Source organism: Arachis hypogaea, chromosome 18 (assembly GCF_003086295.3).
Source record: "Arachis hypogaea cultivar Tifrunner chromosome 18, arahy.Tifrunner.gnm2.J5K5, whole genome shotgun sequence".
Lineage (NCBI taxonomy): Eukaryota > Viridiplantae > Streptophyta > Magnoliopsida > Fabales > Fabaceae > Arachis > Arachis hypogaea.
In genome coordinates, this window is record NC_092053.1 from 34,437,612 (window position 1) to 34,461,117 (window position 23,506).

Here is a 23,506-nt window from a genome sequence, read left to right on the forward strand (position 1 = left end):
TAGTGAAAGCTTTATTTAAGTGTAATGTTTGCTCTTGAGAATTTATCTATCTGATAACTATACAAGTGTGAAGTTTGGGTTTGTAAAAGGTCTGAAAGAATGAGTGAATTCAAATTGTGAAAACCTACTATTTACATGTGAGATTTTTTTTAGTTGGTGAGGAATGTTTTTGTAATAGAAAAAGACCAAGGAAAACACTGTTAAAAAAAAAGTCGTTTGAGACATTATGGGTTCAGTGATTAGTTTGAATTTGCTCTTGACAATTTAATTTTTAGTGAGTTTGGAGAAACTTTTAAAAAATTATTCATTTATGAGTTTGAAAAAATACTTGAAAAATTATTACTCATTTGTTCTAAGCATTTTGTTCTTTTAGCTTTTGCCATTATTGGTGTTTTACGTTCATGAAAATAGTGAAAAGAAGTTCACCATTGATTGTGGTAAATAACAAATGTAGATTCTGTATGTTGCATTTAAGGATTAAACCATGATATGTACTGATGTCTTCTTGTTTAACTCTCAACCAGCATTCATACAAATAAAAATTATTTCATAAAAGCTATTTGGAATTGACTATATCTTCTAATAATAAATTGCTTATGTGTGTAGAAAGTAAATTTTCTGACCTTGATTCAACCCATATTTCTCCAGACTAATTAGAAATATCAAGAGTCTTGAACTTTTTTATTTATTGATCGGCTAAATAAGGAGGTTTCAAGTACGAGTATGTAAATATTTGAGTTACTTGACCATAATTATTAGGTTTCCCATAATAGAAATTTCATAACTCCAAACACTGCAAATAGTACGTGCCATATATCATATCACTTCATGACATACTTGGCAATGCCAGGAAGATGAACATTTAAGAAGTAGTCTTCCCAATCAATAATTTTTGGGTCAAAATTGAACAAGTCCATCTCCACCTCACCCTCTCTTGCCGCTGATAGCAACTTCATTGTATTCATGTTATCAAATCTGTATGGTAAGTATTAACAAAAATTAAATAAAGCCTGAGTTAGTATTAGTCAAAAAATTATTACACATTCATCCAATCAATGAAATTGAAGATTCAACAGATCGAAGCTATAAGAACATAATATATATATTTTTATTTTAAAACACAATTATTTTATTATTTTAAATCAGTTAATTACTAAAAAATCATATCAATTCTATTGGTTTACTAGTTTTTGACCGAATTTTAAGTTTTTTACCCGTTTATTGGCAATCAGATATTATTTTAAACTAGACAAATCTGATGGTCAATTTTCTGTTAATTTAATTAACCCAGTCAATCTAATCTAGTTCTTAAAACCAATAATTATTCACCTAAAAAAATTTTTTTATATTATTATTAATAACTATTTTAGTGAATAATATATAAAGGCTATAAATTATAAAAAAAAATGTATTTAAAAATATTTATTACTGTCCATCACTAATTGACAAAAAAAATTTTAAGTTATTTCCACTGATATTTTGTAATTATTGGCAATAAAAGATAAATAAATGTCCATAAAAGGACTATTAATAATTTTTTAGAATTATTTAAAATAATTTGAAATACTTTCTTCACAACTACTGACATTTAAGAATACCTTTGTTACATATTTTTTTTACAATTAGTAACGTAAAAAATATTATAACAAAATAATTATGTTTATAATCATCATAAAAGAAATACTCATTATAAGTGGCTTACACTGCATCCAGAAACACATAAGGCTTGTAAAGTTCAGCCAATCTCATGACAAGATGAATCTTCTTGTTTAGGTCATCACATAGTCCTCGAAAATACTGGCATAACACTGCATTCACTAGTTCTAGTACCTGCTTATTGCTAAATGTGTAAGCAGTTTGTTGCCCTAAAATTAGATCGTGAAAAATAATTAAAAAAAAATTGATAGTGTTTACTTTATTTCTGATATTTAAAATTCAATCGTGAAAAATAATAAAAAAATTGATATTTAATTATGTTAAAAGTAATGAAAGGAGATAAACTAACCTTTTATTATTTTAGACTAATATAACTTTTATATATAGGTCTATTTTTTCAAGTACATATGGTTTCTAATTTAAAATTATAAATATATCAATCTTCAAAAGATTTATCCTAATATATATATATATATATTTGTCCCTCTACATACTAAAATTTTTTATCAGAAAATATATAGTAGAACATAGTAGGAATGTGAAATAGAAATTGGTAGGAATTGAATAGCAGGATCGGAGTAACCTTTAAGGGAAGCTGGTAGCGAAGAAACATAAATCTACGGAAGCTAACCATGCTATCCAACAAGGTTCCTTTGCAAACCTTGATGGGCTTTCCATGCAAGTCTATCCATGGTTTTGCCTTAAAATATCTGTAAGCATAGTCTGGGAGACTACGGTATTTGATTGGATTGCTAATAGAGGAACCCACATGATATATGATATGGTTGGGTTGGTTTGCATGAGCCACCAAGACCACTATCATTGCATTAACCACCAAATCGGCTGGTATCTGAAATTGAAACACAACATTATTTATCTTTTTTCATTTAAAAATATTCAAATAATACTATTCTGATATGTTTTATGGATTTTGTTGGTCTCCATATTTATTTGTAGCGAAATATTTGATAAGTAATTTTTTCAGCTAATATTAGCTAATTTTTAAAATTATTTTGTTTATCTTAAATTTTAGATTCTAAATATAAATCATTAACCTTCCATTCTAAATTTTAAAATTAGTTAGTATATTGACTAATCAAAAGTTGGTTACGTATATATATTTTTTTTTAATTACCACGAACTCTTTTTTGGTTTATATTTGTCAGTTTTAATTCAGACATCACTCTTTGAATCTGATAGATTAACTTAATAACTTGATTTAAATTAATTTAAGTTGGTTTAATGATTTAGTCACTAGTGTCTTCAACTAATTTTTGAGAGTTTAAATTCTATTTTGTACCTTATTTACTAATGATAAATTCCTAAATAGATCTCAGAACATAATCTTTAACATGTCGAATTAAGAATACAATGAAAAAGAAAAAAACAAAAAACTTAACAACTTGACTGCTCATAGCTAGCATTTGTAATTGGTGTTGTTCCAACTATTCATTGTAGGACATACAATGTAAAGAGGCATATTAATATATTACTCACAAGTAACAACTATAGGATTGATTGACTCAACATATTATCATGTAGACACGTTATCTTCTAAATTCTTGATAAATAATTATTAAGAATGTATCTTTTAGGGACTCACCATGTCTATAACTCCCTCAGGCCTTGCAAGGAAGAACCTCAATTTTCCTTTACCATAAGCAACGCTTACTCCGTCTATAGTTCTGTTCTCAAGTTGAGAAAAATTAAATTAAGGTTAATATATTTTTATAGGAAAAGTCTAGGGAGCCAGCAACTTTGTTAAATTCTGGCCAGCATGTAATCAGTAAAGAAAAGTGAGTCATTGGATGAAAGTTCACACCAATCTCACACCATTAAAATTATCATTGATGGCTATTTGATGGCTACAAATCATAAAAATTGCTGGTCCCTTAGCATTCCTCATTTCTATATAGTTGCTTATAAATACGACAATTTTTTGGAACTGGAGTTAAAAAACATGTAAAAGATAGTGCATAATAGAATTCATTGATAGACGATGATTTACCTTGCACCTTCAATCCAACCAGGGAAGGGTTCTTTATAAGTACTTGTAATCATTGTGGGACGTATAATGGAAAGAGGAATGTTTCCTTTCATATGCCATAAGAGCATTTCTCCCATTGCTTTTGTAAAGACATATGTGTTTGGCCATCCATATTTATTTGCTCTGATAATACAAATAACTAAACTTAATGATTGCAATTTCATAATTCTTAAAGCATAATCTGCCACAAAGAGGAGATAGGGGAAATAGGATTTTTTTAACATCAACTGCGTACTATATATATTTGGTAGAAACATTACAATGCATGTATCTGAACTCTACTTAATAATTTAAATTTTTAAAATAAATAGTTTTATGATATTGTATAAGAACTTTTACGAACAGAAATTTAGAGTATAATTCATATATATTACTTCAATTCTTATAAAAAAATAGAATTTCAATATATATATGAGACACTTCAAATTTTTTAAAAAAAATCTTGATTTAAGCCACCATATCATTTAAATATTCAGCTAAATAAATTAAAAAATAAAATTTCTCTCATCTTCTATGGAAAAAAAAAATTTGTACCACATTGATTTTCAATTCTAAAATTAATAACGTTATATTATATTTTAGGATAAAGTATTATTTTAGTCGTCCTCAACATTTGGAGTGAATCTTATTTTGATTTCTAACGTTTTAATCGTCCTATTTTATCTCAAAACATTTAAAATGATATTAATGTTATGTCATCATTAAATCTCTCACGAACACTTAACAAAATTAATGTACTATTAATAATGCTTATGTTAAAGTTACGTTTGCTCAGTCCCCCTCGCACCTTCACCCTCTCAATAAACTCAAACCTCGTTTTCCTACTCTCTTCTTCTTTGTTTTTCAAACCCCTCTTGGAGAATTAATAGCATAAAAAAGAGTAAGAGGATGGAGTTTGGACTTATTAAGAGGATGAAAGTGAAAGAAAAGAGTTAAACAAACATAACTTTAACAAAAGTATTATTAATAATACATCAATTTAAGTATTAATGAGGGATTTGACGATGGGATAACATTAATGTCATTTTAAACTTTTTAAGATAAAAATAAGACGATTGAAACATTAAGGACCAAAATCTGATTTACCCTAAATATTGAAGACCAAAACAGTACTTTACCCTATAGTTTATGATATTTTTTTTGTCTTTTTATATTTTGTATGGTTAATATCAATATAAAAAAACATTTACACCATGGAATATTTAAGAATTCCTCTAAAATTGCAATACAATATATTTTATTTTGACAATACATATCATAAATAATTAAGGTCTTGATTTTATACTCATCAATGAATAGATATAAGGAATAATATAAGTAGCTAGGGGGTACTCAGAATACAAACCGCTTAATGCCTAGATCTTTCATGACAACTTTAATTTCTTCTTTTGTGGCTTCTTTTTCTTGAAGCTGATTCAAGCTGTCTTCTATCACTTTCTTTTCCATGTCAATATCTAATCCCAGTACTCCATTCATTGACACACCCAAATTGTGTGGATTCTCTACTATGAGTCCTCCTCTCTCCCCACATACATAAGCTGCAAGGCACGCATCACAAATATATTTGACTCATTAGTCTTAATATGCTCATGAGATCGTGCTTACTTGCAATCCTAATGGGACTCATTGCAATCTTTATGCAATTATAATGTTGCAGCAATACCGACTACTACGTCCACTATCTATTTTTTCAGGGTTCTAAAAACCAAATTGGTATGAACCGACGGAGTTAGAGATTTAAAGTTTTAGAAATTTAACCGAAATTTAATTAGAATTAAACTACATATAATAAAATAATACAATTATATATAATATATATTTTTAGAAAAAGTAAATTTTTTAGGTTTTATTCTTTTAAATTAGTTACTAAAAATTCGTACCGATTCAATCAATTAATTAATTCAACTGATAGATTTGATTTGATTCTTAAAATAATAATTTTTATTAATTGAGTTGAATTATATATCACACTAACGTATCTAGTAACACATACAATAATATTAAATATAAAATAAGTTAAGCTAATAAGTATTTTATATTCAAACTAATAAATTATAAATTATAAATATTGGAATCATAAGTATTTTATATTCAAACTAATAAATTATAAATTTAAATTATATATAAAAGATTTTTTTTAAAAAAAATATTATGAATTAAATCTTTTAAAATTAATAAATTATAAATTTAAATTATATATATGAAAGATTTTGTTTTAAAAAAAATATCATGAATTAAATCTTTCTCTCACACACATAGTGAGAACAAAGTAAGTTAAGATAATAAGTATTTTACATTAAAACCAAAACCTTATAAATTTAAATTATATACTATATATATAAAAGACATCTTTTAAAATAATATGTATTAAATCTTTTTTTTTTCGTTCTTCTTTTCTCACACATATATTTACACACAAAAGGAGATAGATGGTTATTATTATAGTGGTTACACTGATTATATAATTTTGATAATTCTTAAAAAGTATTGCTAAAGTTTAAATCATATTTTTTTATATTTTTACAATATTCTTTTAGTTTTTTAAATTAAAATTTTTTAAAATATTATTTTAATTTTAGTAATATTTTTTAAATATTATCAAAACTATATATATATATATATATATATATATATATATATATATTAGAAAATCAACTCTTTTTTAACAATAATCAGATAATATCCTTTTTCAAAATTTTGTATTTTATCTACATAACAATTCAAACTATATCAATTTCTTTTTTTGTTTTTTTAATTGCAGGCTGAAAACAAATATAGTGTTGTATTTTTTTACATTTAAATGCTAACCTGTTGATAAATGGATAAGCACCTTCAATTTAATACATCTTTTGGCGAAATCTAAGATATGTTTAACGCCTAATGTATTTGTGCCCAATGCGATATCGTATCTGCATTTGTCATATGATAACAGAAGAAATTAAGTAAAAAAAAAAAAAAAGAAAAGTATTAAATAACTATGAGAATGCACATCACAAACGAAGATATATATATATATATATATATATATATATATATATATATATATATATATATATATATATATATATATATATATATATATATATATATATATATATATATACAGGAACGGTTCTACATACAGTGGTATGGGGCAAGCGTTTCACTACAATTTAAAATTTTTTTGAGTAGTATATAATAATAATAATATTTATTTGTCCCTATTAGATTATTAAATTTGACTCTATAATAATTTTTTACTCAACTTTTGATACTTAATCGTTAATTTAAAAATTTTATATTAGAAATTTGTTGAAATGATCAATTCTCAAATTTAAACAAAATTAGTGTTTTTTTTTTAAAATCAACTCAAAAGAATATTATTTATCTTCTTTTCAAATTAGTTTTAATTTTTACATAGTAACTGTATTAATTGAAAGAACCTTTTTAACTATAAATATCAATAAGAGTCTACTTCTAATTGTGTTAAGAAGTGAATTTTTAAATAATTATTTAGTGATATATATAAAAAGAGAAATTTTGATGGTAGTGTTAAGAGAAAAATTATTTAATTTTTAAAATATAAAACCTAAAACAATAGAATTTTAAATTATATATTATTATTATTTAAATTACTATTTTAGTATTGTAATTTATATATTAGATATTTTGAAGGTTAATCATATTTTACAATAATAAAATATAATCATAACAATAATCATGTTATATGTACATAAAAAATAATTATTTGTATAAAATATATATTAAAATATAAAATACACATTAAAAATAAGTTAAACAATACATATATTTATACACAAATATATAATGATTAATAGATAATTTAATATTTAATTTTTTATATACACATATTATTTTTATTATAAAAATTATTATGATATTATATAAATTTTGCCTCCACTATCAAAATTTTCTAGATCCGTCACTACATACACATACCTTTCATCAAATTTAGTTGCTCCGGCTACATTAATTATAACATCAAGATGTTTGTAAATATCTTCCTTGGAAATGAAGTTCTTCAAATTCAGGTTCTCTTGTGAAATGTCTCCAGGAATTGCAGCCAATTTTTCGGAGAGAAAGGAATTGAATTTTGGTCCTAGATTTTTCTTCAGCAATCTAAACAAGTCCTTCCCTATGATCTGCATATCAAAATATTATTCCTTCGTGAGAATGAATCTAATTTATGTTAATCTAGATAGATATATCGGAGGTGCCAAGAGATATATGGCCGCTAGGCGCTAAGTTTGGTGGGTTTAGACGTCACGCACCGGTTTAGGCGCTAGGTGTCGGTTTAGTTAGTTCGGGCGCTAAGAATTATTCTAAAAGTTTTTTTACTCTGTTCAGTTAATTAAAAGTTTGTCTATTCTATTTAGTTAATTATGGATCAGTTAGAGCTTCTTTATAGTTCTAAAAGGTAGTTAGGATTTTGTTATAAGTAGTAGACTCTTCTTATCATAACATTGTAATTGTGTTCTTCACTTTACACCATTCTATTATTCTCAATACAAACTCTCAATTTCTTTCCTTATCTTTTACTCTTCGTGACCTTAATAGTTCTTGACTCTCTTTTTAATATACATCTAAGTACTGACACCTTAATGATATCAGAGCTTATGGTGTTACAGTTTTCGTGAATTTTTGCAGCAAGTTCAATCAAACCAGAATTGAAGTTAGATCGAGAGTAATGGTACAGAATTTTGTAGCAACTCTAATATCCATAAAACTAGATAAAAATAATTATCTATCGTGAAAAGATCAACCAGAATCAATAATTAAAGGGAATAATATATTGAATCACTTGTTAGCAGAAGAAATTCTACAAGCTTTTCTTGACAATGGAGCAGTCAATTTTGAATTTCAAAAATAAAAAAGGCAAGATGCATTACTCATGTCAGGACTATTAGATTTGATGTCAAATCCTTTCACAATAAGAATGGTTAGATGTATATTCACACATTAGGTGTGGAGAAGGTTAGAAGATCATTTATCTTCACAAACAAAAGCAAAGTGATGCAACTGAAAAATAAATTGAGTATACTATTCAAATCGGTAGATCAATAACTGAGTATGTGTTGTCCATAAAAAAGCACAATAGATGTGTTGGCTTCAGTAGGTGAATTGATGAAAGAAAGTGATTATATATGTAAATATAATTTTACATGGTTTAACCGAAGAGTATGGTTCAGTGGCAACCTCAGTGTTAGCCACATCACAAAGTATAATAGTAGGAGAATTTGAGGCATTGTGATTAGCTCATGAAAGTATGTTGTTAAAATTTTTAATATTTGAGTCCTTTGTGCAAGCAAATGTAGCTCAACACTTGCAGCACCCACAGAATTAGTCATCATTAGATATGCAGAATCAGTCATAGAATCAGTACAATTGATTGTATAATAAATCAACAAGAAGAAACTTTAGAGGTATTTTTAGAGGAAGAGAAGGAAGAATGTTTAGAGGAAGATGATGTGTGTATGATGGAGGTAGAACATCTCAAGATCAAGAAACATTAATACAAGAAAACAACATCTATAGAGGTTATGGTAGAAGTCAATATGGTAGAGGAAGAATGTTGCAAAGTGATGGAAGAAGTTACTCAGATACAAGGCCACAACGCCAAGTCTATGATAGAGTGGGACACATAGAAAAGTTCTGTTGGTATAGATATAACAAAGAGCAATCTGGTGATGGTTTAGGCAACAACAATCAAATCATCAGTCAACCAAAGGCAAACTACAGTAATGTCTTAGTAACTCCCTCAACTATTCGAGATCAAAATTGGTATCTTAATTCAGGAGCTACACATCACATGACTCATGATGCACAAAATCTGGCAGAAAAAGAAAAATACATTGGAAATGAGCAAGAAGAAGACAGGGTCGATGGCGACGAAGAACAGGAAGACAAGTTCGATGATTAACAAACTACCTCGAAAGAGGAGGATGGTGAACAAGAGGAAGAAGATGATGAATCTGAATAGAATTAATGTAAATATAGTTTTATGATATGTATTTCTTTACCAAACTTTGAGAAGAATGTAATATAATTAGTATTGTTTTAGATATTTCAATTACCATCATTCCGTATTTTAAATTTGTAAATTTGATATTTCACATCAGGTTTAAAGCATTGTTTCAATTCTTAATTAGCAGGGTATATTATAGATGGATGAAAAAAGATTATTAAAGAATTTTCGTTGGCATTACTGTCAAATTAATCCGACAGTAAGATGGCATGGAGACATAAGATATGGTGCCAATGTTATCGTCGAAAAATTTTCGACGATAATGTTCAACAGATTTCATTTTCTTACTATCAATATTTCGTTCCTAAATCTGACAGAAATTACCGTCGGACGCAAAAATTCGCCAGTAATATATTACCAGTGAGGTTTATTCCATCAGATAAATGCCGACGTAAATTACCGTCAGATTTTGTTTTTTTTTTTTTTGCGACGGTAATTTCGATGGTACTCAGCGTTTTTCTTGTAGTGAATTGAATATTAACCAAATATGTTTATGAAAATCTATTAATTTAACTCTTTTCCTATTACATAAACTTATTTACAATATAATCTAGTGATTAGATTGATAGATTTTCAAAATATATTTGGTTAGCGTCGAATTGGATATGTTATGTATCATATATACTACCGATTAACATTCCACATCATCAATCGTTGACAGAAATTATTAATTGAGTAACTGAAGAACAAATATGATTAATTAGTAATCTTTAAAGGACCAATTTAACTGATAAAATCTTTTAAAAATAAATTTAAAAAACGTCTCATATTTCAAGAATTAATTTGACTATTAATCTCCACAATATGTCTTGAAAATGAAACTATGTGTGCATATTATTGAAGAAATCTAAAATTTATTTGTTAAGGAGAATATAAAATTTTTTATTAATAAATAAAAAAAACTATAGAAAATTTATTGCATTTTGGAAGAATATTATCATTAACATAATAACAACTCTTTATATGGGCAAATATATCTCTAAAAATAGTACAATAAAATTAAATTTTATCATTTTCTACTCATTATTAGTATGGGGTTAATTTTAATTTAAATTTTTTCCTTAAATTTAAGTTTTGAAAGTTGAAATTTATTTCATATATAATATAAACTTATTTTATTTTCTTTATTAATTTACAATTAACTCCTTTAGATTTTCTTCCCATTCACTTGAAAGCTTATAAATTCAGCATTGTAATTTTCTAAATATTTTTGTTATTAATTAGAGACTTTTAACGACGTAATAAAATTTTGAGATTATTTTTTTTAGAGAACTATAACTTTTTTGCAGAAGATCTACTTGTCCTATTATTCTAACAATATAGTAATATATCTTATAAAGTAACAGGTATGAAGGTAAAAATTCAGCAATTTTTTTCTTGTATAAACTACTGGAATAAATATAATAGATACGGAGAAAGGGATATATATATATATAACCTCGTCATGCATGCGCTGAGTGGCAGATTCTATATCCTCAGCTCTCACAAGAAGATAAAGTTTCTTTATATTTGGTTGAACCCTCAATATCTTCTCTACGAAAACTGAAAATTAACCATAGAAGCAAATACCATCATGGTAAGTACTATATACTTTCAACTTCATATATAATGATGCCAAAAATAATTAAGAAGGGTTTTAAGAGATAGAAATCACTTTTTGCAAGGAAGCCAGTGGCGCCAGTGACAAAGATGGTCTTGCCCTCAAGGAACTCGATTATGCTTCCCAACTCCATCTGATATACAAATCAAATATAAAGGTTATGTTTCAAATTATCGAAGTGTGTATTTGCTGGTTTTTTGGTCCATTTGATGGTTTTTAATAGGATAAAATATGTTGGCTTTTTTTTTCTTAAAATCTTCAAAATGTTTTAAAAATATTTTTACTTTTTAATAATTTCAAGGGAAATATATATATATATATATATATATATATATATATATATATATATATATTACTCTTTTTAATTTTATAAAATTGATTCCAAACAAAAGGTACCTAGGTACGTTTGGTTTCTCTTGTTTGCTTAATTTTCTTTTTTTGTTTTTTGACTGAAAAATTTTGTTTGCACTTTATATTTATTCTTTCTAAATTTTCTAAATAAATTTTAAAAAAACTTTGGTTTTATTTTGAAAAAAGTTAAAAATAATATCTCATCATCAAAATTAACTTTTAGTTTCTTACAATAATGTAGAAAAAAAAATTTAATGCAGCGAAACTTATTTCGGTTAGAATTGATTTCAATAAAAAATTTATTTAAAGTAAAATCTGATATATATCTATCTATGTTTTCAATAATTAAAAGGTGTTTTAAGAAAACTTTTCCCCGTGCTGAGGAGTTTATACAAGTCTCATTTCTCTAAGATAAATACACCTTCCTTAATAGAAATAATATGGTGTTTGGTGCATTATTCTTGAGTTTTGTTCTAGAATTGTCATATACTTAACAAGTCATTTTGCACAATTTTGTATATAATTTTTTTTTTATGTTGTAAATTTTTATAATAAAAATCAAATTCTATACTTTTTTTTTCTTACCAGAAATTCTAATACCATATAAAACTATTTATCCCCAAAATTTAACATAATAAATAAAAAAATACATGAATAATTATAAAATATATACTAACACTTTTTTATTTTATCAATAAAATATTTAAAAAACTTTCTAGCGTCACCTTTTAATATATTTAATCGGTAATGTTAAAAAAAACAGTCAAAATTTATTTTATTTAATATTTATTAATTATTATAATAATTAATAAATAACAAATAAAATAAATTTTGATTAATTTTAACTAAAATATTTTTGTTACCAAACATTTCCGAAATTTAATAACGTAACACCTAATGAAAATAAGGCTCATGGTAATTTACTCATGAAGGTACAACTACACTTAATAATTAATATTGGTCCATACAAGTACACCCAATAATACTATAATAGCGCACAATATATGAATGTTATCACAAATGGCTTGCACATAACATAATTATGAGAGTGAGACTAGTCACAATTGTCGAAGTATTACTTCACTTAATCTGAAATATACAAACACACACATAAATGATGAGAATTTAAATGTTGAGCAGAAAATAAGCAATTTAAATAATTCTTAACGAAAAACAATGCCATAATAACCAAAGTCATGATAAATCAATCTTTTAATATACCTAAAAGGAAAAATATATATTTAGAGTAAGTATTAAAATAAGCAATTTCAATTAACCATAGTTGAAATATAACTATTAAAATACTAGAGCATAGAAAAAAATTAGTAGAGTGTACAATAAACAAACTGCAATAGTTGCAATGAAAAATTATATCAAGGCTCAGTAAGTATTGCAATAGATGCCAATTTCTAAAGGACCAAATTCAAGCCAATTAATACTGTTTCTTTTTAACTTTATTTTTTTTTAATTAATCAAGGTTAAGTCCGTTTGTTTTTGTCATCATGGCGCACAGAACGCAACATAAGGGCTTCATCCTTGCAATGGTCATTGTAATGTCATGTATAGTTTGTCCATGAGTTCAGTCATTGCAACGGTCTTGTTTGACTTATATAATATCCATGAATCATACTTCAGAGTATAAGATTTTCAGTCATTAATGTACATTATTTCATTTATTTTTTAATTGCTATATATAGTTTATTATTCTCAAAATTGGTCCCTTTAGAAATTATCACAAGCATTGGCAACTATAAAATTCATAGGAAATTACTATAATAATAATAATAATAATAATAATAATAATAATATAAGATCCAATAAAAAACTACAAAATGGAGAAGCAGAAAAAAACAATAAAAACTCAATAATAAATAAATATTATGAAGTAGCTTCATGCTGTTGAATAATAATAAGAATATAATATAACAGTAAAAAATAGAGTATATAACCTGAGTTCGTCTTTAATTAACTTCTCTTTTTTCTTTAACAACCGAACTCTCACCGCTATCTTTCAGAATAGCACTTCACTTTCTCTTGCCGACTACTTCCCTTGTTTTCTTTATGATGTGTATTCTTATCTTCGTCTTGATACTTTATAGCAGGTATTTATAGATAGTTATGGTGCTACTGTAACATATATATATATATATATATGAACATTATATAGATCTATCTACACTTATTGCTGCATTAAATAAGACATTAAAGTAAAACGTCCACTGATTTTGCCATTCTTCTTCTTGTCGGGTCGGTGCATCCTCTTTCCTTTTATTAGTTATGAATTATTATTCAAATAACAATTCTGCTAGAAAACTAACACTATGTATGACAATATCACTCGAATTTGTAGGTATTCATTCCGTTCTTATTTGTTTGGGACGGATTTTTAGTGAGGCGGGTACGTGAGCGAGGTGAGACGGAGCCGAATTTAGGTAATACTCATTCTGCTCTGGTAGATATATAATATATATAATTTTAATATATAATATATATAATATATGTAAAATAATTAGTAAAACGATTAATAATATTGTATCATATTTAAAATTTTACTATAATTTATGTTATGTATGTGATGATGGTTATATAAATTTTTAAATTTAATTTTATTTATTGAATTTTAATAATTATAGGAGCGGGTAGGGGCAAGGAGGGTACCCGCAGGGCAGGTTAGGGTTCAACTTTTTACTATCCGCGGGTAGAAGCGGGACGGGTTCTATGCGGATTATTGTAGGGCGGGGTGGGTCGGGTAGAGTAAAAACCCGCCCGTTGCCACCCTTAACCAATAGGAGTCTAGCCAACAAGCGTTTTTGAACTGCACTCTATACTAATTAATTGTCATTAATTAGTGATTATTAAATTTTTATTTTTTAAAAGACTTCTTTTTACTCTAATTATCCTTTTACCATTTATTACCCAAACTCTAATTCCTCTTTCCAAAAAAAAAAATTCAAAACTCCAGAAAAAACATCAAAACATAATATAAAGAATCATCCAAATCTTAAGAAAAAAAAACATATAAAACATAGAAAAAAGAATCATCCAAAACTAATAAAAAAAATCATTCAAAACCAAATAGGAGGAGGAAGAGAAGAGTCACAGGGTGGCTGGCGACGAGGTTTTGGATGGCGTTGCGTGGACGGTAGGGGACTCACAGTGGCGCGTTGCGAGGAGGAAGCCACAAAGGCCGCGCATCGCGAGTGGAGAAGTCGCCATGGATCGGAGTAGTTGATCGCATGTCGCGAATGGGGTCTGGCGGTGGCTGCATCGCGACGGATGGAGAGCCATGGGGTGCAGATTCTACAATGTCTGGCACGATGGATGGAAGCCGCAATGGTGTTTGGCAGTACAGATGCGTTGGGATTATGATCCCGCACAGCGGTGGAGGCGGTTACGTCCAACGAAGGACGGTGGCGGGACACACGGATGGAGGCCGCGCAGCGTGACGAAAGACACGGCGGTGGTCAGTGGGCGACGTCACTGAAAACTGCGTAGAGACGGCAGGTTTGTAGAGGAAGAGATTTGACTGTTTCCAAATAAATGGAAAGGGATTAGATTTTTTTTATAGATTTGTTATTATTGTGTACTATAAATGTGATTAAGATAAATGTAAATAGAATCTTTTTTGAATTTTGAATTTTAATTTTTAAATTTTTATATATTTATAAAATTTAAATTATAATAGAGTTGTTTTATGTTAACTTGTAAAATAATTGTTTTCCTATATTTTTTCTTAAAACAATCATTGAAACATTTTACTGAATATCTATAAGTTAAAACAAATAACTTTCATTAATCGCAATAACATTTTTTATGATGATGATTTCTATTAATAATTTTTAATAAATACATTAATGGTCCAATGATTATAACTTAAATTAATTAATAAGTTATTGAACGTTAAAAAAGATAGTTAATTAATATAAAAAATAATGAAAAGCATTTTAATTGACTAATAAGCATTACTAAGATTTTTTATTATTTTTTAATGTGAACATTTTTTTATAATAATTTTGAAAAAGAAGGAAGTTAGTAGAATTGAGATTACATGCACTACGATAATTTCCGTAGATAGCGGTGAAAATTTTGCAACGGTTAAGGGTTGGGGTTGCAATCAGCCTTACATTTAGCGACAGTTTTTTTAGAAACGCCGCTATATGTATTGTCGGTTGAGTTATCGTTTAACATTTTGCAACGATTTTCTTTCAGTCGCCGCAAAATGCGTATTGCTATATATTACAATGTTTTCTTTAGTAATAACCATCTGGGTATAATCTATTTAAGTAAACACTACTATTTTAAGCTACATATGTTTAAATCATTGTTACTTAAACTCGTAACATTTTTTCTAGATTCGTTTTACGTAAAAAAATTCACAAGTTAAATAAGCTATATATGTTAACTCATGTGAAAAAATTTATCAATAAGATTTTCTTGTTTACTTTATTGGCATTTAAATTTGCATTCAAACATAAATGTAAAAGAAGAAAATAAAGTCATATTCTAAATTTATAAAGTTAAAATAAAGTTCTAATGAGCATAAATCAAAGTTACTCCTCTTTGAAGTTATGCCTTACTAAACTTAAATCAAGAAACTCTAAAAGTAGATAAACATATAAAACTGCGACCCAAATCATTAAATTAAGGAATCAACATAACTCTTATAATAAAAGATCAAAATTTCTCTTCAACATCGTATTGACCTGGCGAAAAATACTCTGTCAAGAATCTATGGACTTCACGTTTTATAGGATTTGATATTTTATCTCCATACCATGACTTTTTGTTCAGATCAAAGCACCTTTTCTTAACATGTATATCATCTTCTCTTTGATGGTCTTCTAAAGTTTCATTGTCTTCTTCCGAAACTTTATTTTGAGATCAAACTGCATGGATCTGTCAATTCGAGCAGAGAAGATATCATCTAATTTGTCTTCTAAATCACATTCTTCCCTTAAAATCGTCGCAAAATGTCAGTTGTGTTGTAGTGGTGGCTCTATAAATTTCAAAAATTAGTTTATAAAGTGAGTGTGTCTTACGTTTATAAATTTTTTAAAGATTTTATCTTTAAAAGATGTAAAGCTTAATGCACTTTCATTATGTCAAAAAATATGAACATTTGTAGGTGAATGACCGAACAATATTGGATGAATTGAGAACGACAATGAAATGAATAGAGGTAAGTTTTGGTGCCTTACTTGGCCCATCCCGCCCTACCCGATAATAATGTTACCAATATTAAAAAACCAATTCCAAACAACAACAAATATGCTAAGATAACAAATATGCAAATTAGTAAAAACTTAAATGAAGTTAAGCAATTTAGTAAAAAATATGCAACATAAGCAGATCAATAAAAGATTGAATCAATAAAAGCAGACAGCATAAAACAATATGCAACAATAAATATTTCAAAACTAACAAATATAAAAATCAATTCAAAAATTAAACCAACAAAACCAAATGCATACATATTTCAGCCACAATAAAAATATACATTAATATATATTAAAAATAACAAATATACAGATAAGGAAAAAAATGAAAATAAACAGATTAGCTAAGGTTCTCGAAACCTAATAAATATTGTATTGAAAGATATCAAAACCGAGTGAGTGTGATGTTAGCTTGTTGTTTGAAGATATATATGAATCTGTAAAGATGTCTTTTAATTTGCATTTTAATTTTTACAATGATGGTTGTCCAATGTCCAGTGTTATCAATTCACTTTATTTTAGAATTTTTATTTTGTATACTTTCTATTTTTCTCAAAAATTGCTATACTATTATACTTTATGGCAGGAAATCATCAAGCATGTGTTTCTTTACAAAGAGTTGTTTATCTTGCTTCTTTAAATAGCTATGTAAGTTTAACTTGTAGAAAATGTATTAATAAGCTAGAATGTGAGTCAATTTTTGAGCATTTTTCTATTTTTTCTACTAAATTTTGGACTAACAACTGTGATTAGTTGTAGACTAATCTTATGTATTTCTCTTGTGCTCTTTTGGTTGATGCCTTCTATTAAATTTTTTGGGAGTTTGTTTAAGTACCAATTATATTATTTGATCTGTTCTAGATTGAAAAGCAAAAGTTTGACTTAAATCAATGAGTATATTCAGGGCACTGCTTATTTTTAACTGGACTTAGAATATTCAAGTAATAAAAAACGATTTGTTTATGAGTTCAAGCCTCTAAAAATTTTGAATTCCATCTCTTTCATTGCCTAAAGAGTTTCAGATGAAAAATTTGAAACTTAATTATAATGGTTGGACTGTGACTTCGTGAATGAATTTTAAAATAATCATACAATGGTCTTGATTACTAATACTTATTATTATCTACAGATAAATGCAATTAGAGATGAATAGCTAAATGAGAACTTTTTTCAAGACCTTTTTTCATGTCCAAAAATTCACGCCAACCACAAAGTGTTGCTTAGAATACATCATCAGGTAATCTTCTTGTTCTATCTTTATCCTTCTTATCCTATAATTATTTATTTGTTTGTTTTTTTCTTTTAAAGATGACATGCGTCCATCTCTTCTTACATGGCTTAACGTCTAGCATTAGTCCTATACTCTCATATTTATCATGAACCTAAACAATTTGAGTCAATATTATTATTTAATAAAAAAAAATTTCATTAAGATGAGAAAAAGGATAACATAAAATAGAGGATAAGAGTTAGATCAAGGTTTATCATAATGGCAATCTTGTTATTATGGTATTAATTTGTGCTTTGCGTTAAGCTATCTTTATGCATTATGCAATGTATCTTCTCATTGAATAAGATGAGGCATTTTTTAATGCAGTGTGCTAGATTGGAGCTAATGGATATGATAGTTGTGTATCAAGAAGGAGCTTATTTATTGATTTGTCAAGTGATTAATACCTCAATTGCAAGATATTTTATTGTTAGTTTATATGTGAATATTACTATGACCTCAAATGGATTCATTTTGTACTCAAACATTGTAATTAGATTTTAAGTTATTGATTATTATGTTTATCTTCTTTATACTAGATCCAACGAATGCAGTAATGGTGCATGAGGACCTACCAGAATGAATTGAAAAGTGTGTGCGATATTATTGGCATTAGTAGTCATTACCAATCAATTGGCAAGCATTGGTTTTCATTTTTATTTAGGAAGGGAGTAGAGCATTTTTTTTTATTGTTTAATGAATTCAGAGTGGTTATAATAATCATGATCGATGAGTTTAATATTTTTTTGGAATGATGTACGAGCTTAATATTATTTATTTAGTATTTTTTTATGTTAATATCTCAAATTTAATAAATATGATATAAAAAAATAAGTTATAGTAAAAAAAAATATAAACTATTGTAATTAATTATTTTTTTTTAAACTCGTGTATGAAATTGCGACGTTTTGAACCGTCATAATTTTTTAAAAAATGCACATAAATTTGCAGCAATTGTATAATTATCCTAAATTATTTTTTAAATTTACTTACTAAAATAGCAGCGGTTATAAACCGCCGAAAAATCAACAATCCTGATTAGTAACAGTATACCACGATTCTTAGAAATCGCCACAAAATCAAATGCATGCGTCCTAAACCGCAACATTTATCAAACTGCTAACCAACTTGGGTTGGTTGAGTGGTCAGCTCACTCGTCCGCTTAAACAAGTATCGGGAGTTCGAACCCCGCCTTGTGCATGCAGCAACTCATTGACCAGCGGCAGACTCTTAAATGGAGCTCAGATCCACGACGGATTAGTCCTTAACCTGTCGGGTTGAAAGATACCGTTTGAGTAAACAAAAAAAATTTATCAAACTGCTGGTATGCTATTTTGCGGTGATTAAAAACCGCCGCAATTCTCCAAAAAAAGGGCCGCTATTCATCAATGTCCCTTGTAGTGCTATTGCCACTCTTAGTTTAAAAAAGTTTAGAGATATCACTTTTCTTAAAAGTTTAAATTAGTAGGAAAAAGCATATGAGTAATTAAATAATCTCTCAGTCTTTATGCAAAAAAATTTTTGAGTTTGTATGAATTTTATATGGACCTTCTTTTTTCTTTTCTATTTATCTTATGCTAATTATTATTATTATTATTATTATTATTATTATTATTATTATTATTATTATTGGAATAGTAATAATCGAATTCTAGACTTTTAATTCATAGAAATTTTAATACATGTCAAAATTAAGATTGATTATGTCTAACTTAATCCTACAAGCTAATTTATAGAGTGAGAGATGTTTTATTTTTAAAAGAAGTGAAACTTGTAATAGAGGCAGAGGCAATAATGTAATGGTTAGGGTTTATGAAAGGGAAGATGTAAAAGTAATGCGTTTAACAACGGGACTTCTTGCCAATAAAATACACCAATTAATCAACCGTAGAAATTAAAGTCTAAGTCTGCCTGTATAAATAGCGGTATAATGTGTGTTGCCACATACATATTTTCTTTCTTGTGCCTCTTTTAACATTATTATTAGCTCTCGCTACTATGTCTTATTTTTGTAATAATTTCCTCGTCATTATGATTCAAGACTTCTGGGCTGATCATGATGAGATTATTATGGTTTTAATAAGGTGTGGCTTGATAGCATCAATATTAGCCACACTTTATTGTTACCTAATGAACCCCACAAAAAACAAACACGTTTATCTTGTGGATTTTGCATGCTACAAACCTCATAATCCTGCATGCATGTGCACTAAGGAGAGTTTCTTGAAGTTAACGAAGAGTACAGGAAAATATCGAGATGAGAGCTTAGATTTCACACGGAAGATTCTAGAGAGATCTGGAATTGGTGAAAAGACCTACCTGCCGGAATGTCTCATGAAAACCCCATCAAACACATGCTTGGCTGAGGCAAGGAATGAGACAGAATCCGTGGTGATTGGCGCCATTGATGAACTTATGTTGAAAACAAAAGTGAAGAAAGAGGAAATTGGAATCATTGTAACCAATTGTTCTTTGTTCAATAGCATGCCCTCTCTCAGTTCAATGATTGTCAACCATTACAAGCTTAGCCACAATGTCTTGACCTATAATCTTAGTGGCATGGGTTGCAGTGCTGGACTTATTTCCATTGAACTTGCCAAACAACTATTGCAGGTATTTGAATCCAAAAATTTAAATACTAAAGATAAATACTACATAATATGATTAAAAGTATAGCATAATATATATTGCTTAATTCTAATTTGAATATATATATAACATCAAACGGATTTATTAAACAAATAAAAATAATTAAGGAGAACAATTATTTTTTTATGAAAGATATTTACGTTTAATTTTAAATTTATTTTTTAATATTTGATTTTTTTTAATTGTTCATTACATTTTAAATATATTTCAATTTTGGCTTTAAATTTTGACGCTGTTAATGAAAATTCTAACTTGTGATGTATAATAGGTTAACATGTCATCATATCATATGACATATTTAATTTTGTAAGATATTTAAAAGGATTTTGTTAGGTAAACAATCACTTTTGTGAACAATGTGAACAATGAATATTAAAATTGGCTTAATAAAATAAAAATACACTACACTTCAAATTACCCACCTAAATCTTAATATTAGGAATTTAGGATAACTATTCACACACCTAATAAATTAAACATCTAATATATTCATTATTCACATTATTTAGTATTTTTATTGTCTACTTATACTTTTTCTATTTAAAATTCTCTTAATAATGTCCCGAGACATTTATATCATTTGACATGTATCGCCACATTAGCTTCTTTGTTAATAACATCAAATTCCAAAAAACAAAATGAACAAAAATTTAAAACAATAGGAACAAAATTAAAATTAAACATAACCATTTAGAACAAAAGCAAACTTACCCTAAATAAATAATTTACTGATAAATTTTGTATTTCCTTTCTCAAATTTTAATATTTTATTTAATTTAGACTCTTTGGCTAGCTAGATTTACATTAATTTCTATTAAATATGAATGCTTTATATTTAGTTTTATATATCTCACTAATAAATGCTCACATTAAGATATATACATTTTAACTAGAGAAAATAATATTCGGATTTTTCATATAAGATGTTTAAACGACAATATTCTTTTCTCTCTCTCTCTCTCTCTCTCTCTCTCTCTCTCTCTCTCTCTCTCTCTCTCTCTCTCTCTCTCTCTCTCTCTCTCTCTCTCTCTCTCTCTATATATATATATATATATATATATATATATTTTTTTTTTTTCCTTCAAAATTAAAATAAATTATTCTTTTTTTTGTGACTAAATAAATTATTCTTTAATTTATTTGACTAAAATATCTTTCGGTATAAAATATTTTAATTTATTAAAAAATATTTAACTTAAACATCGAAGGTAATAAAACTTATTACATAATAAATATTTATTTTGTGTTATTATTATGATTTGAATCAACCAACCAATATTCACACACACAATATATATTGTTTGTAATTAAAACGTATTTTAATAAAATAGATTAAAAAATAGTTTGTTTTGATCTTATAAAAAAAAATGTATATTTTATAAATAAAAGAATAATATTATTTAAATACCTCACATAAAAGAAAAATATCAACTTTTTCTTTTGACTAATAAATGCATAAATGTTCTAAATTTAGAACACCACAAGTAGCTCCATAGTCTCCTCAAATATAGAACTTCCCAAAATTGTTACTCATAATGGCAATGCCAAAGGAAGCATGAATTGAAAATAGAAATCGTGCAGACATGAACACTCCCTCTTCTTATTATTTTTTGAGTCGTTAATTAATTGATTTTGAGATGGCAGGTACATCCCAACTCTTATGCCTTAGTCATCAGCACGGAAAATATTAACAGTGGCTCGTACTTTGGAAACAATCGTTCCATGCTTGTTTCTAATTGCCTCTTTCGCGTGGGAGGTGCAGCAATTTTACTCTCCAATCGCATTTCCGATTCTCTTCGTTCCAAATATTATCTCAAACACATTGTTCGCACCCACAAAGGTTATCAAGATAATTGCTACAACAGCATCCTTCAAAAAGAGGACGACAATGGTGATACTGGTGTCGCGCTTTCTAAGGACATTATGAGTTCTGCTGGAGAAGCCCTTAACGCAAACATCTCAACTCTTGCGAAAAATGTGCTACCTTTGATTGAACAACTGAAATTTCTCACAAATTTGGTTGCGAGAAATTTATTTAAGAAAAAGGTCATAAAGGCATATGCTCCAAATTTTATGCTTGCTTTTGAACACTTTTGCATTCACACTGGAGGAAAAGCAGTGCAAGATCAGATGCAAAAAGTGCTCAAACTAAGTGATTGGCATATGGAACCTTCTAGAATGACTCTTTATAGATATGGTAACACTTCAAGCAGCTCAGTGTGGTATGAATTGGCATATTGTGAGGCCAAAGGAAGAGTCAAGAAGGGTCATCGGATATGGCAGATTGCATTTGGGTCAGGATTTAAGTGCAACAGTGCTGTGTGGTATGCATTGCAAACTATTGATCCAGTAAAGGAGAAGAACCCTTGGACAGATGAGATTCATGAATTTCCCGTTAATGTTACAAATCATTGATCTCGTAAAGGAGAAGCACGTAGTAATGTATATTTATTAGGGTGAATTCTAGTATGATTATGCTATGGTGGCTATAGTAATTATATAAGTGTTAAAATTAAAGTCATACTTTTTTAATATTTTGATAACACTTTTTTAAAGCAACATTTTTTACAAAGTGTTTTTAATAATAAAAAATATTACTTTAATTTTAATAATATTTTTTAAAATATTATAGGTAGTCACTGTAACTTAGTTATACTAGAATAACCCATTTATTATTGGGACACTTGCTTCA

At 27.4% G+C, this 23,506-nt stretch overlaps 2 protein-coding genes across 2 annotated transcripts; one reads left to right on the plus strand and one right to left on the minus strand.

Annotated features, from left to right (window-relative positions):
* Positions 1 to 498: 498 nt before the first annotated feature.
* On the minus strand, positions 499 to 13,759 carry LOC112771789 (alcohol-forming fatty acyl-CoA reductase). The gene is made up of 11 exons (XM_025816610.3): positions 13,629 to 13,759; positions 11,383 to 11,461; positions 11,167 to 11,270; positions 7,643 to 7,845; positions 6,512 to 6,612; positions 5,049 to 5,241; positions 3,665 to 3,826; positions 3,260 to 3,341; positions 2,240 to 2,506; positions 1,703 to 1,830; positions 499 to 975 (listed from the first exon to the last, which is right to left on the minus strand). Exons 2-11 carry the CDS (start codon positions 11,459 to 11,461, stop codon positions 822 to 824), a joined length of 1,473 nt encoding a protein of 490 aa, XP_025672395.1. The 5' UTR covers positions 13,629 to 13,759; the 3' UTR covers positions 499 to 821.
* A 6,404-nt stretch (positions 13,760 to 20,163) lies between these two features.
* On the plus strand, positions 20,164 to 23,229 carry LOC112769912 (3-ketoacyl-CoA synthase 11-like). The gene is made up of 2 exons (XM_025814359.1): positions 20,164 to 20,778; positions 22,459 to 23,229. Exons 1-2 carry the CDS (start codon positions 20,164 to 20,166, stop codon positions 23,227 to 23,229), a joined length of 1,386 nt encoding a protein of 461 aa, XP_025670144.1.
* The last annotated feature ends 277 nt before the right edge of the window (positions 23,230 to 23,506 follow it).

Coding starts and splice junctions, on each gene's coding strand:
- LOC112771789 (XM_025816610.3), bottom strand. CDS start 11,461: ATGGAGTTGGGAAGCATAATCGAGTTCCTTGAGGGCAAGACCATCTTT. Junction 3,827..5,048: donor AAAGATCTAGGCATTAAGCG/GTTTGTATTCTG, acceptor TTGTATTATCAG/AGCAAATAAATATGGATGGC. Junction 976..1,702: donor TATGTGTTTCTGGATGCAGT/GTAAGCCACTTA, acceptor CTTACCATACAG/ATTTGATAACATGAATACAA.
- LOC112769912 (XM_025814359.1), top strand. CDS start 20,164: ATGTCTTATTTTTGTAATAATTTCCTCGTCATTATGATTCAAGACTTC. Junction 20,779..22,458: donor TTGCCAAACAACTATTGCAG/GTATTTGAATCC, acceptor TTGAGATGGCAG/GTACATCCCAACTCTTATGC.